This window comes from Amblyomma mixtum, chromosome 3, assembly GCF_055824585.1.
Source record: "Amblyomma mixtum isolate Tamu chromosome 3, ASM5582458v1, whole genome shotgun sequence".
NCBI classification, from domain to species: Eukaryota; Metazoa; Arthropoda; class Arachnida; order Ixodida; family Ixodidae; genus Amblyomma; species Amblyomma mixtum.
In genome coordinates, this window is record NC_143014.1 from 313,485,340 (window position 1) to 313,498,665 (window position 13,326).

General features: G+C 47.7%; 1 protein-coding gene across 2 annotated transcripts in view; it reads left to right on the top strand.

Moving 5' to 3' along the window:
- The window catches only part of LOC149355655 (cubilin-like), a 198,026-nt gene that overhangs the window by 45,091 nt on the left and 139,609 nt on the right, over positions 1 to 13,326 (top strand). For both annotated transcript variants that reach the window (XM_089583969.1, XM_089583970.1), the window contains exon 5: positions 7,143 to 7,274. In XM_089583969.1, coding sequence (XP_089440095.1) covers positions 7,143 to 7,274 — 132 coding nt within the window. The remainder of the gene's footprint in view (positions 1 to 7,142; positions 7,275 to 13,326) is intronic.

Sequence of the window (13,326 nt, forward strand, 5' to 3'; positions counted from 1 at the left end):
CCGTTCACAAAGCGAAACAGCAGGGGACAGAAGGAGCAAAGTAAAGAAAGCCGTATAAGCATAGGGAAGGCAGTACAGTATAAAGACCATGTGTATTTAGATGACAGCCAGCGAGTAGAGAACAGAGGGATTTCATTAACTAGCCAGCTGGTTAAATAAACTCTAAAGTTATATTTTTAACCATTACAGTTAGGCGCCTGATTGAATTCAGATGTTTGTCGCTACCCGCCGATAATAGCCATATATTTTTTTTAGAGTTTCGGAAGTGTGATTAGGCTCGGCTCTAGCGCAAGGAATTTTGGCCATTGTGCGCGTCACTCGAAAACTGCTGAGTTGGAAAGCGCGGGAAGTCACACACACCAGTGCACGTCACACGGCACGAACATATCAGGTGACATGGCCTCTCCCGCCCGGAGACCGCCAAGACCCCGTGACACGTACCTCGTCTGGTGATGTATACTGGTGAGTGTGACTCCGTGAGCGCCACAGCTGCACAGTTTTCGGGACACGTGCGTGATGACCAAAATTCGCTACGCTACAGCGCCGAGCGTGATCGTGCTTGCGAGCTTCTAAAAGTTGATAATGCTACGGAAAGCTATATGAAAAGGAGAATAATAGGCGCAGCGTAAGAGAGAGCAAGAGTGGGTCACGGGAGGAAATGATTTCCTAGCATAAATCATGAAGAAATGGGCATGAACAGAGCATGTAATGCGAAGAAAAAACAGCCGATGGTCTCTTAAGGTAACGGACCGAATTCTATGAGAAGGCAGACGTAGCAGGGGAGATCGGAGGGTCAGGTGGGCGTATGAGATTAGGAATTTTACGGGGTTAAGGAGCTCACGGCTGGTGCAGGATAGGGTTGCTTGGAGATGTATGGATAGGCCTTTGTCCTGCAGTAGGCGTAGTCAAAGTGTTTGTGATGACATTTCTTACTGGCGGCGAGCTAAGTATGCGCCGAATATAACTATATATAGAATATAACTATATATACAGAATATATAGCGTTCACTGACTGCGCGAAAGCATTCGGAGGAGGAGGAGGAATAAGAGGAAAGGCAGGGAGGTTAACCGAAAGAATAATCGGTTTGCTACTCTACACGGGGGGAAGGGGGTGAGGGGATAAAAAAAAATGAAAGAGAAAGGAGAGTAACAGAAAATTGAAGTCACATCAAAGTTAGCCTTCTTGAAGTCACAGCCTGTCATGCAGGCCAGAAGTCCGCAAGAAGCGGAGCAGTGCCTTTGAGGCCTTCACGCCGACGATCGCCGCGGCCAGTGGCCGAGGATCTTCATTTCAGTCAGTGGGCGTGGATATAGACGCTCCAGCGCACGGCTGAGAGACTGACTTTCGACGCTGTAGGCAGGGCAGTCACAAAGAATGTGTGATATAGTCTCGTCATACTCGCAGATGGCACATGCAGAGCTATCAGTCGAAAGCATTCGACTGAGCGGAAACCCCAGCAGTAATGCAGACATTGCAGATTCAGGGTGTAGAGGAGTCTTAAGCGAAAATACTTGAAGATATCTATAATGGCTGCACAGCTGCCAAAGTACTTCATAAAGTTAGCAATAAAATTCCAAAAAGGAACTGTGCCAGGCAAGGAGACACAATCTCGCCAGTGCTATTCACCCCCTGCTTACAGGAGATGTTCTAAGGCTTAGATTGGGAACAGCTGGGATAAGAGCTAATGGAGAATACATAAGTAATTTGAGATACGCTAATGACATTACTTGCTAAGTCACTCAGCAGATTAGGTGCAAAGGTTTGGTTTGGTTTTATGGGGTTTAACGTCCCAAAGCGACTAAGGCTATGAGAGACGCCGTAGTGGAGGGCTCCGGAAATTTCGACCACCTGGGGTTCTTTAACGTGCACTGACATCGCACAGTACACGGGCCTCTAAATTTGTCCTCCAAAGAAATTCAACCACCGCGGCCGGTATCGAACCCGCGTCTTTCGGGTCAGCAGCCCAGCACCATAACCACTGAGCCACCGTGGCGGCTTAGGTGCAAAGGATGACCAAATTATACAGGCGGAGCAGAACGGTAGGTCCTAATATTCACATGAAGAAAACCAAGGTAAAGTTCACCAGTCACGCAAGGGAACAGCAGTTTACAATTGATAGCGAGGTGCTGAAAGTAGTAAGGGAATATGTCGGCTTAGGGCACGTAGTGGCCGCTGATTCGGATCATTAGAGGGAAACAACTGGAACAATAAGAATGGGGCAGGTTCTCTCAGATTATGAAGGGTAGTTTACCAATATCCTTCAAGAGAAAAGTATACAACAGCTGTATCTTACCGGAACTCACCTATGAGGAAGACACTTGAAGGCTAACGAAGAGGTTCAGCTTAAGGACAACGCAGGGAGCTTTGGAAGGAAAAATGATAGGATTAACGTTAAGAAACCGGGAGCCGGTGACGGAAGAAACGCAGGTGAATGACTAGTCGAAATCAAGAGTAAGAAATGGGCTTGGGCAGGATATGTAACGCGAAGGCAAGATAACCGCTGGTCTTTAAGGGTAACGAAGTGGATTCTAAGAGAAAGCATGCGTAGCAGGGAGCGGTAGGAACTTATGTGGCGGAGGAGATAAAGAAGTTTGCGGGATACGGTGGCCGCACTTGGCACAGGACAGCGTTAGTTGGAGAGATATGGGAGATGCCTTTGCCCTGCAAAGGGTGTGGTCAGGCTGATGATGATGAGTTATAAACAGTGTCGTGGGGACCATCTATTCATCGCGTTGTATGAGAGCACACATCGTGAATTCGCGTCCCGGCTGCCTGTAAACATCAAAATCATGTATAAAGATAAAAGATTTAGGCTTGTGTGGTTAGTAAAACGTAATTTATGAATTATAATGAAAGATTAGGGCTAAAACATGGGGTATAGAAGTTTCAATTTTGTTTCAAAGATATTCGAGCTAATTTTTTTCGGCAAACTGAGAACCCGGCAGATGTGATGGTAGAAGTAGGCGTGAAGTTTGTCGGAACTCATATCTTTGCAACTTGTAGACATAAACCTGATTTGGGTCAGCGGCGGCTGTTACAAGGCCTGTGTCGCCGGGTGCTCGCAGGTTCCGCAAGGGCGGGTGCGTAGCTCGCGGCGGCGCATGTCCGTAGGGAGCAGCCAGACAAGGCAAGGGAGCCTCAGGGTTATTGGGAGAAAGAACGGTTTTTTGCAGGTGGACAACACCGCGACGTTCCTCGAAGAGTGGCTCATGAAGTTTAACGCGGGTTCGGTCCCGGCCGCGCCGGTCGAATTTGAAAGGAGGCGGAATTCTGGAGGCTGGTGTGGTGTGCGATGTCCGTGAACGTTAAAGAAGCCCAAGTGGTGAAAATTTCCGGAGCCCTTCGCTACGGCGTCCCTTATAGCTTGAGTCGCTTTGGGACGTGAAAGCTCCGTAAACCGTAAACATGGAACGCACATCTCTGTGTCACTACCGCGACGTTGCTCAAAGCGCGATTGAGACGTCACCAGGAGGCCAGTTATGCGCTTTTCCTCTCGTCCAAATAAAAGGAGTATAAAGCGGCGTCAACACCAACGCCCTTAAACCGAATGAAAGCCGGCGGCTTATTGCTTGAGTGCTGCGTTTTTGCCGCAAAGTTGTCAACGCCAACACATGCAGCACACAATCTCTGTCACTGCAGCCGCGCACCTCAAAGCATGACTGAGGTGTCCACTGAACCAGGGAGCTAGTATACGCCTTTCCTTCCCTATCAACGGCGTATAGAACATTGTCGACGCCAACGCCAATGAGCCCAATAAAAGCCGGCGGCCTATTGCTCGAGTGCTGCTTTTTTGCCTCAACGTTGTCAACGCCAACACATGCAGCGCACATGTGTCGGTCACTACCGCTGCGTTCCTCAAAGCACGACTGAGGTGTCCACTGACCCAGCGATCCAGTTATGCTGCTCTCCTCAAAATCAGCGGGGTGTACAACGTTGTCAACGCCAACGCTAATGAACCCGATGAACACCGGGGGCCTATTGCTCCGGTGCTGCGTTCCTGCCACAAGGTTGTCAATGCCAACATATGCAGCACACAAATACCTGTCACCACCTCCACGTAGCTCAAAGCTCGACTGAGGTGTTCACTGACACAGGGAGGCAGTTATGCGCCTTCCCTTCCCTTTCGCGACTGTCTAAGAGGCTTCGCATCCACATACGGATTTTGCTGTGTAGGAAGCTAATAATGCTTTCGCATTAAAAGGACGTTCAAGTATCTTGCCACTCGGATCAGGTCCCGTGTACCGCAGTCGTCGTTGGTCTGTTTCGAATCTCCAGTGCCCGCTGCCATCTGCGAGTAAGCACATCTTGAGCACCTATTTCACTCCCCCGCGGCCCGTTGAGGGTACTGAGTAGCGTGACTTCTGGATGCAGAGTCCGGACGGCCGAAGAGCCCAGCCAGGAGGGGTAAACGGTGTACAGAACTGTAGCCCGCGCTTCGCTTATTAGAGGGCGGGGTTTCGCAAGAGTCTAAGGGAGCAGCAGAGGTTGCGCCCTGCGAACGCCACTAATCTGACCATAATTTGGACAAAAAAGTGAGGCAAGGCACTCGCATTCTTTAAGTATTGATACAATATTCATCACGTTACGACAAAATTATTCACATAATGCAGTAGTTCGGCCATCGAGCACACGTGGCTGCACACTGCGGATGCCAGAACCGAGCACATGTGCCAAGCTTGTGGCGTGTAGATCGTGTTTAAATTGGCTCTGGGAAAGAGAAGACTGGATGAACAAGAGCGCAATTAACCACTCATGCTAATCAGAAGCACCCCGTGTGCCGTGTTTCACGATGTCTTAATATCAGAACGACAGCTCCTTATCCTGATAATACGTAGCAGAACCGCACTCTTCACAGAAGATGAACAGCAAATTCTGAGTAGATTTTAGGGCACTGGGTATCCTTTCCACTCCTCACCGAACACGCTTGCTAGAAGACAAAATTCTAAACCAGACAATCAAAAAATTGTTAGCCGGTTCGAAACACTACTGTTCCAAGTTCTATATGCATTCACTTCTCCTTCGAGTTTTTTCTCGTACAGTGAAGGAAGTATTTAACGATCGATGCACCATTTGGAAGCGGCAGGATATTTCCTCTTGCTAGTTCCTTCTGCCTCAGAAAAGCTAGTGCAGTAGCTGGAAAAATTTTCCACTTCTCAGGTTCTCAGCAGGGGAGTTCATGAATGGAAAGACAAGAAAAAGAAGTAAAATTGCTGCCGATCATCAGAAGATTTTTACGAATGAATTTTGCTGTGACATGTGATTTTGAAAAATGCTTTGAAAACTCGCACCCTTCCTTTTGTTATAAAGTCTTACCTCATGCATGGAGGGCCGCGGCTGTACGGGTGCTACCGTGCCTTCCCTCTCCGTCATTGTCGACTGAAAGCCTCAGCGCTGCTTTTTTCTTAAACGGCGTTTTAGCAGGCGCTGCTGTAGGAGTGGGTTGGGACTTCCTTACTTTCACAGTCTCCAAGATGGCGGGAATGTTTGGAGTCAATGTATTCTTCTCAGCAAGGAATAAACCTCGGTCTCCCTGTGCCGCTGTTGAAAGAATACACCATTAGGGAAAAGAAGGTCTAAGGAATCGGAGTAGTGTGCGCCCCGAAGACCAGTTAATAGAATTTAATAAAGTATAGTGTTTCAATTTCCTTTGCTTTGACAAGTTTGTGCTAGTCAGACAGGGCGCTATGGCAAAACTAGATTCATACAGTGCCGCCAAACACTTCCACAGCTCATCGTTGTCATTGCGCTGCCAAGAGTGGGGTTGAAACCTGTATTATCAGGACATGGAATGGTTGTTCAAACCACTCTATACCACGAGGGCCTTCCATATTGAGAGATGAAGCGGCAAATGTGTTAGTAATGTAGAAGAACTTCTTGCTGGGCGAGTTGGTGCATAGCTTTCTTGGGATGGCGTTGCGCACACGAACAAACATAGACAGGAAGAGGCAGAAGACAGAAAGAGCGCCCTTTCTGTCTTCTTCCTCTTCCTGTGTATGTTTATTCGTGTGCGCAAGCGCTCTTTCTGTCTTCTGCTCCATCCTGTGTATGTTTGTTCGTGTGCGCAACGTCATCCCAAGAAAATGGTTTGGTTTGGTTTATGGGGTTTAACGTCCCAAAGCGACTAAGGCTATGAGAGACGCCGTAGTGGAGGGCTCCGGAAATTTCGACCACCTGGGGTTCTTTTACGTGCACTGACATCGCACAGTACACGGGCCTCTAGAATGTCTCCTCCAAAGAAATTCTAGCCGCCGCGGCCGGGATCGAACCCGCGTCTTTTGGGACAGCAGCCGAGCACCATAACCGCTGAGCCACCGCGGCGGCGTCCCAAGAAAATGTGTTAGTCATTCCTGATAGTATTACAGTGAATGAATAAGCACTGCTTGATCCAATCAAAGAATTACGGGGGTCGAAAGAAGAGCTAAAGAAGCTGTGTGTGTTACTTTGGGAATTTTCGGGTAGTTTTTGCACGCACTGTCTTAAATAATGCTCTCAAAATCCTCAGGAGGTTGTAGTAGATTTCATTACACGACGCAAGAAAAGTCGTGAGGATGCTCGACAATATTCTGCAGCTGAAAAAGACAGCGCTTTGTACAGAAAAGATCCGAGTTAATGTTGTTTGACAATGCGCACACTCGCCACTTGACGTGAAAACTTTTCATTTATTCCTTGGATATTCTCATTCAATTGCTGATAGTCAGCTCTAGCCTTTCCTTCTCTTCGTCCTTGTCATGTCAGTCACGCCTGCTTTCCTAAGTGCAAGGGAGCGTTGCAGAGCGCCTTGCAAGTGTATGTTACACTCATACTTTTTTAAGGAGATTCATGGATCGGGAGTTTTGAAACAGGAATGTATGAAGAAATATGGACATCGGCTGCCGGCATCTTTGAACATAGCAATATCTGTTGCCAGATGACGCCCAGTCTATAAACTTAGAATCAGAAGTGCTAGCAGCCTTGTTTGATGCAAGTCGTTGCTGTCTGGCGGTAACGGCTTCCCCGAAGGAGTGTGTATTGTAGCCTGAAAAGCCGCTGAATTTTCCCTCGAAGCTTTTATCGTAGCTTTACTTTGTGTGCGAGGGAAATAAATGGCTTTATTGCGTGAGTGCCTTGCCTTACCTTCTTATTTTTTTATTTGTCTCTCCAGAGACTGTGGACTTCCCGAAGGACAGAGATGAGGTGACCTTCTACTTTCACACCAACCCGGTGGCCACGGGCAAGGGCTTCTGGATTGAGGTCACCAGGAGGCCTGGCGTCTGTAACACCCGCAAGAACGTCGGTGAGTAGATCAAGAACTGCACGAGCACTCCACGAACGACAAAAAAAATATAGTGAGGTCGTGTCCGCTCCACCTGTATGCACCACAAGGTATATTGGTTCAGTATTATTGCCTCGACAGCCATCAGGAACTCCCGCAACCGCTGTCCTCACATAAACTACGCGGTCCTTGTTTCTCGACTTCTTTTTTGTGCGTGCTAATGGCAGTATAGGGCGGCATAACTTTGATAAGAGGTTTAAGGCGTCGCAGTCTACTTTTGAAGAGACTGGTTATATTGCAATAACTCGTCCACCTCAAGGGAAAAGATGTGTCATAGATTCCTTGGAAGCCGGTACTACAACGAAAAACAAAATGCTGGAATAAAACTGCTGTTTCTGTTTCAGCTAACGATGTACGAAAAGATTTTGCCCTTGAAAAATGGCTCTAACTAAACTGAAACAGCTTCTTGGCACATATCGCAGATTCAGTCAACACAAAAAAGCACAAAAAATAGGAAAACACAGGCAGGACAACCTTGATGAGCGACAGATATATGGATGTAAACAACTACGTAAATACAGTGTTTCAGCTAAGTTTGTCAGCAATTTTTAAGGAATTGAAAATTGATTGTTGAGGAAAGGAAATGGCACAGTAATTGTCTCAGATTTCTGCGGACACCCGAACCGCGCAGTAAGGAAAGGGAGGAAGGTGGGAATGAAAGAAGGAGAAGAGAAAGAGGTGTTGTAGCGGAGAGCTCCGAAATAATTTCGACCCCCTAGGGATCTATAACGTGCACTGACATTGCACAGCACACCGGCGCCTTTGCGTTTCGCCTCCATCGAAACGCGGCTGCCGCGGCCGGGCTCGGACCCTGGAACTCCGGCTGAGTAGCCGAGCGCCCTAACCACTGAGCCCCGGCGGCGGGTCAGCAATTTTTAAATATAGGTTTTTTAAACTAGCAGAATTTTTTCGCGCGTGTCACTGTCAGCTTTGTAGTGCACCAGAATGCAGCTAAGACCCGTTTGACATGCTGCGACTAGAACTAAAATATTCGGCGGACTTAATGATTGCGCAGCGCGATCTTTGGCCAGTGCTTTCACAAGAAAAGCTTTGCCCCAGCGAATCCGGTAGCAGCGACACGCAGGGTTGCGTGAGGTTTGCATCTCATGATTAAAAGCGACAGTAACGCAACACGGAATGTGTGGGTGTTGTTATATTTATGAGTACTTTTAGAAGCAGCGCAATATTTCTAGCCCTATTATCCCGAGTATACTGCTTTCTGTACTTTGATGCCTCCCCCGCGGCAACTCCTCCCACGTCACTGAACGTCACTCGACGTCACAGCGCTCCCCATTGGTCAGTCTCAGAGCAGTTTTGGGGAAGCACACGGCCGAAACCAAGACCGTGCGACCAAAAAGGACTAGACACGCCTACGAGGGCGCTTGACGCATCGGTGCTCGTGTGACGTGCTTTCTGTCCGCTCTTCGCTCCCAGTCAGACGCTACGTAAGGACATCCGCACTGTTGTATGACGCACGTTCGTAGGCATGGCTAGCTCTTTCTGGCCGCGCGGTGTTCGTTTCGGCCGTGTGCGGCCCCAAAATTGCTTGCGCTACAACGGTGACGAGAATAGCATTTTCTAAAATGAAAGAAACTGGTATGGACATCACATACAGGGGGCTACAAGCCCCTCAATAAACAAAGAACCTAACAGTATAAGTTAGAACACAACTATTGAGTATTAGTTAACCAGCGTGTTAGTTAGCAAATCTTAGCTGTGTTATGCACCACACCGCGCTGACAATGCTACGCTTAAAAAAGCGCTCTTCCTAATCAAAAAGTATATTCATAAAAATTTCTTACAGCTGCACTCCAGACTGGGATGTATACGTATACGTCACGGAGTTAAGAGGTGACGCGTTTCTCCGAAGACGGCGGGCACAAAGGCGTAAAAGCAGTTTGTCCGCCGGCGGTAGTCACTCCGGTGGCATGCGTGCCGCCGATTCGAAAAAGCCAGGAAGATGGGCACGCTTGCACATCGCCATGCGCACATTCACCCGCGCAGGAGGTGGATGTGGCAAAGCAGTCAACCTACAAGCCGCGCATACAATATCTGCCACAGGCGCCGTAATTTTGATTTTAATTTGACCGCTGCTGCCGGAGTCACGCTTTTGAGCATACGCAGCGCGAAATGGTTTGATATAGTTTATGGGGGTTTAACGTCCCAGAGTGACTCAAGCTACGAGGTACGCCGTTATGGAGGACTCCAGATGATTTCGACCACCTGGGGTTCCTTAACGGGCTCTGACACCGCATAGTAGACGGGCGTCTGGCATTTCGCCTCCGTCGAAATGGGACCGCCGCGGCCGGGATTGAATCTGTGTTTTTCGTGTCAGCAGCAGAGAACGATAGCCACTGAGCCACCACGGCGACTTCCAGCGTGAAAGGTTGGTCGGAGAAGCGAGCCAGAAGCGAGGTAAAGGAAAACGAAGATAGCGTTGAAAAGCCCTCTCCACGGGAGGTCTCAACAGGGGCTCCGAAGTATTGAGTAAAGGAAGGTGAGCAGCCCTTAAGGCATCCTGCTTAGGCAAGGGAGGTTGTAAATTTGGCCCTTAGTTTTTTTTTTTGCGCCTGCTGTTTGTTGGCTGCGTTTCACGTCGAAAGAGCAGTTTGTCAGCGTTGTTGTTCGTTTTTCCCTTGTGTTTCGAGCATATTTTTTTTTGTTTTCATGTGTTAAGGTTTATAGGTCTTAACTATCTTCTGATGAACATACTTATTTACAACTGAAGAAGGTTTAAGAAGGAGGAATAAATAACGACGTTATATCATGCTATACGCTACTGCCGACCGTTTCATGGAGCACTTCGCACTGTAAACTAGGTGGCGCTACTATTGTGTCAACCATTTCCTACTCTGGCGCATAAAGTGTTGTCCAACATGTCTATAAAGTGTGTGACAATGCACGGAAGAAGGCCCTGCACCTTGTAAGAGGAGAGACGGATGCCTATATGTCAGGCTCTTGGATTCTCGACACGTTATGTTTCTTTCCACGCGCTGCCTTGTATGCACAATTTCTTATGAAGCCAGGAAATATTTTCGCCGAAAATGGCAGAATTATCTTGACTGCGATAATATTCCGCACCTCCAACATAGCTGCGGAAACGAGTTGGTGAACTCAAAACCTGGTGCCCTTGTCCTATTGTTAGAAACAGATTTTGTATTGAAAAGTAAAACGGGTGCCTTCATAACGAACTGATCTGTGACGTTAAAAATCAATGCGCGTACAATGGCTTGTGTGCAATGCGCTTTCGTCAGTTCGCCGGACAATGTTGTGTGTATTGTCTTAATCTGGCCGCATTCGCAATGTCTCAACTGCTATGCAAGTTGTTGAGTTAAGCGTCAATTTAGCTGGAGCTGACCCGAACAAACCAGAACAAATCAGTGATTTTCTCTCTCTCCCTCGTGTCAAGTATCGGTCTCAACAGGTTCCCAGCAAATAGTGCGTTGTAATAAAAATGGGTGCACTGCTGTGAGAAAGATGTGCGAATCTGAGCGTAGTGCTTATGCTAATGTAGCTGGCGTCCATAGGGTGTCTGTTTTTTATCTTGTAGAAAATGTCACCGCAAGAATCAGGCAGGATGTGCGACACATTTAACAGCGTACTCTTGCTGCACCCTTGAAGACTGCCAGTGTTTTGTTACCAGACGCTCGAAACGCACGTTAAGAAATAGTACCCTGAAGTCTCGCGTAAACGAATTTTCGCGAAATGCGCTTTTGGGTTAGAATGGCTGATTTCGGCCGACATGCTGCAGTTCTTGTCCGCAAAATTTCGGACACTGTAGTTCTGGAGCTGCGCAGCATGCCAGGCATTGCAGAAAAGTATTTTCGCTTCCAGGGCTGTGGGGTTCCATGTCTCCTCTAGTTTCGTGTGGCTATGGAGCAGGCTTGTAGCATCAGAAGTAGTTTGAGAACATACTGTCGTGATAAAGTGTTTACAGGACTCATGTTGCCGGGAGAAAGTTAATCGTAGCTCTGCCTGGCGATCCAGGCACCCAATCTTGTGGTATTGTTACCGACAGATAGAATAAGCACGCTATCTAATTTCTTGACAATTTAGAGCGTCTAGAATACGTGACTACGTCGAAAGAATTCTTTTTTCGCTCGCACACTCGTGTCCCGCAAATTACCTTTGGTTGAAACCGTACAAGCGCCTGAAGGTTAAACGGAAGACAGGTTGCACTGCGCTGAGCTATAGCAGAGGATGTGCATGCACACAGCCAAAAGCTTGCGTAGCTAAAAAGACAGTACTTTAAAGCATGAAATTCTTGTGGGCAAATTAAAGGCCGGAATACATATACATGGAGCCTTCTTATGGCGGCATGTCGGCGATTTTCGCCCGACGTCGCGCACTCGACGCCTGGCGTCTAAAAAAACTCCTGCCGCCGCGTCGGCGAGACCGGAAGCGGTGGCTGAGGCGAGCCAGTAGCAGCGCAGAAAGCCCTGTCTTCCGGTTTGGCTACCTCTGCCCGCTGCCGCAAACAAGGCTGCCATGGCTGACGACATCCTCCATAGCCGACGAGCTATGCAGTGGTTTTGGCGCGAAAATATTATTCTTGAAAAACACTGTAGCGCAACAGAAGACGAAAACATAAATAACAGAAACGAGCACTGCGGACACCAACTTCCATGAACTTTTATTTTCCACGAGCAGCATATTTATACGCCAGAATAAAGACATGTAATCATCAGACATGTAAACTGTGTCGGTTACATAGAAATACGAGTTCTTTATCGCAGAGGGCAATGGAAGGTGTGCTTACACACGTGCGACATAAACTATTTATCTTTTCAGCTTCGATGATCTCACTCGTTATCTTTTCCCTGCTTTTCTCTATAACAGCACAGTTTTCAAAAAGGGGCTTGCAATTTTTTGACTCGCACGACGGAACGTGATCAACTAATGTTCCTCCGCGTCCGTTTCTGACGTTGCCAGCAAGTTCCATGAGGCGCTAAAAGAGGCTGACTAATGCTGAGTACCCCGCTGCGGAAAAGTTGCTAAGAAACTCAGACCGCAAAAACGATGTCATTCAGACGAGGCTACTCGTGAACGGTTTGGTTTATTAGGGTGTAACGTCCCAAAGCGACACAAGCTATGAGGGACGCCGTATGAAGGGCTCCGGAAATTTCTACCACCTGGGATTCTTTAACGTGCACTGCCATCGCACAGTGCACGGGCCTCTAGAATTTCGCCTCATCGAAATTCAGCCGCCGCGGTCGGGATCGAACTCGCGTCTTTCGGGACAGTAGCCAAATACCGTAACCACTGAGCCACCGCCGCGGGTTACTCGTGAATGGAAGCGCTGTGTTGTAATTCCGTATCTACACAAGATTTCCCACCATCTAAACAAAATTCGTCAACGGGTGAGTACAAATGTAGTGTTCCCGGCCCCAAAGAAACTTGCTACCTTATGGAAATTCTGAAAAACTAACAGCAAAGCCCGTGGATGCACAACTAAACATAAGTATACGCACGTCACGTGTGAGGAAGGTGTCATCTATTAGATTGCCTTGTCATGCGGGAAAAAGTATATCGGCCAGACGGGAAGATGCTCGCAACGTCAGAAACGGACGAGGAGGATCACGTTCTCACGTGCGAGTAAGAGAATTGCTACCACTTCTTGAAAAATAGGGAAAAGCAGGGAAAGGATAACGCGTGAGATAATCGATGCTGAAAAGACATAGTTCAGGTCGCACGTGTGGAAACACGCCTTCCATTTTCCTCTGCGATAAAGAAATGTCATTTCTATGTAGTCGACGCTGTCCGCACAGATGAATACATGTCTTTTTCTGGCGTATAAATATGCTGCTCGTGGAGAATAAAAGTTGTTGGAAGTTAGCGCCGGTGGTGTTCGTTAGGGTTCTTTGTGTTTTCGTATTCTGCTGCGCAACAGTGTTTTTCATGAATATGAACCAGAAAGCCCACAAAGCCACACTACTGAAATGCTATTATTGGGACAATAAACACTTCATGAGAAATGAAATGCCGCTTTTTTTTTTTGGAAAACACGACCGAA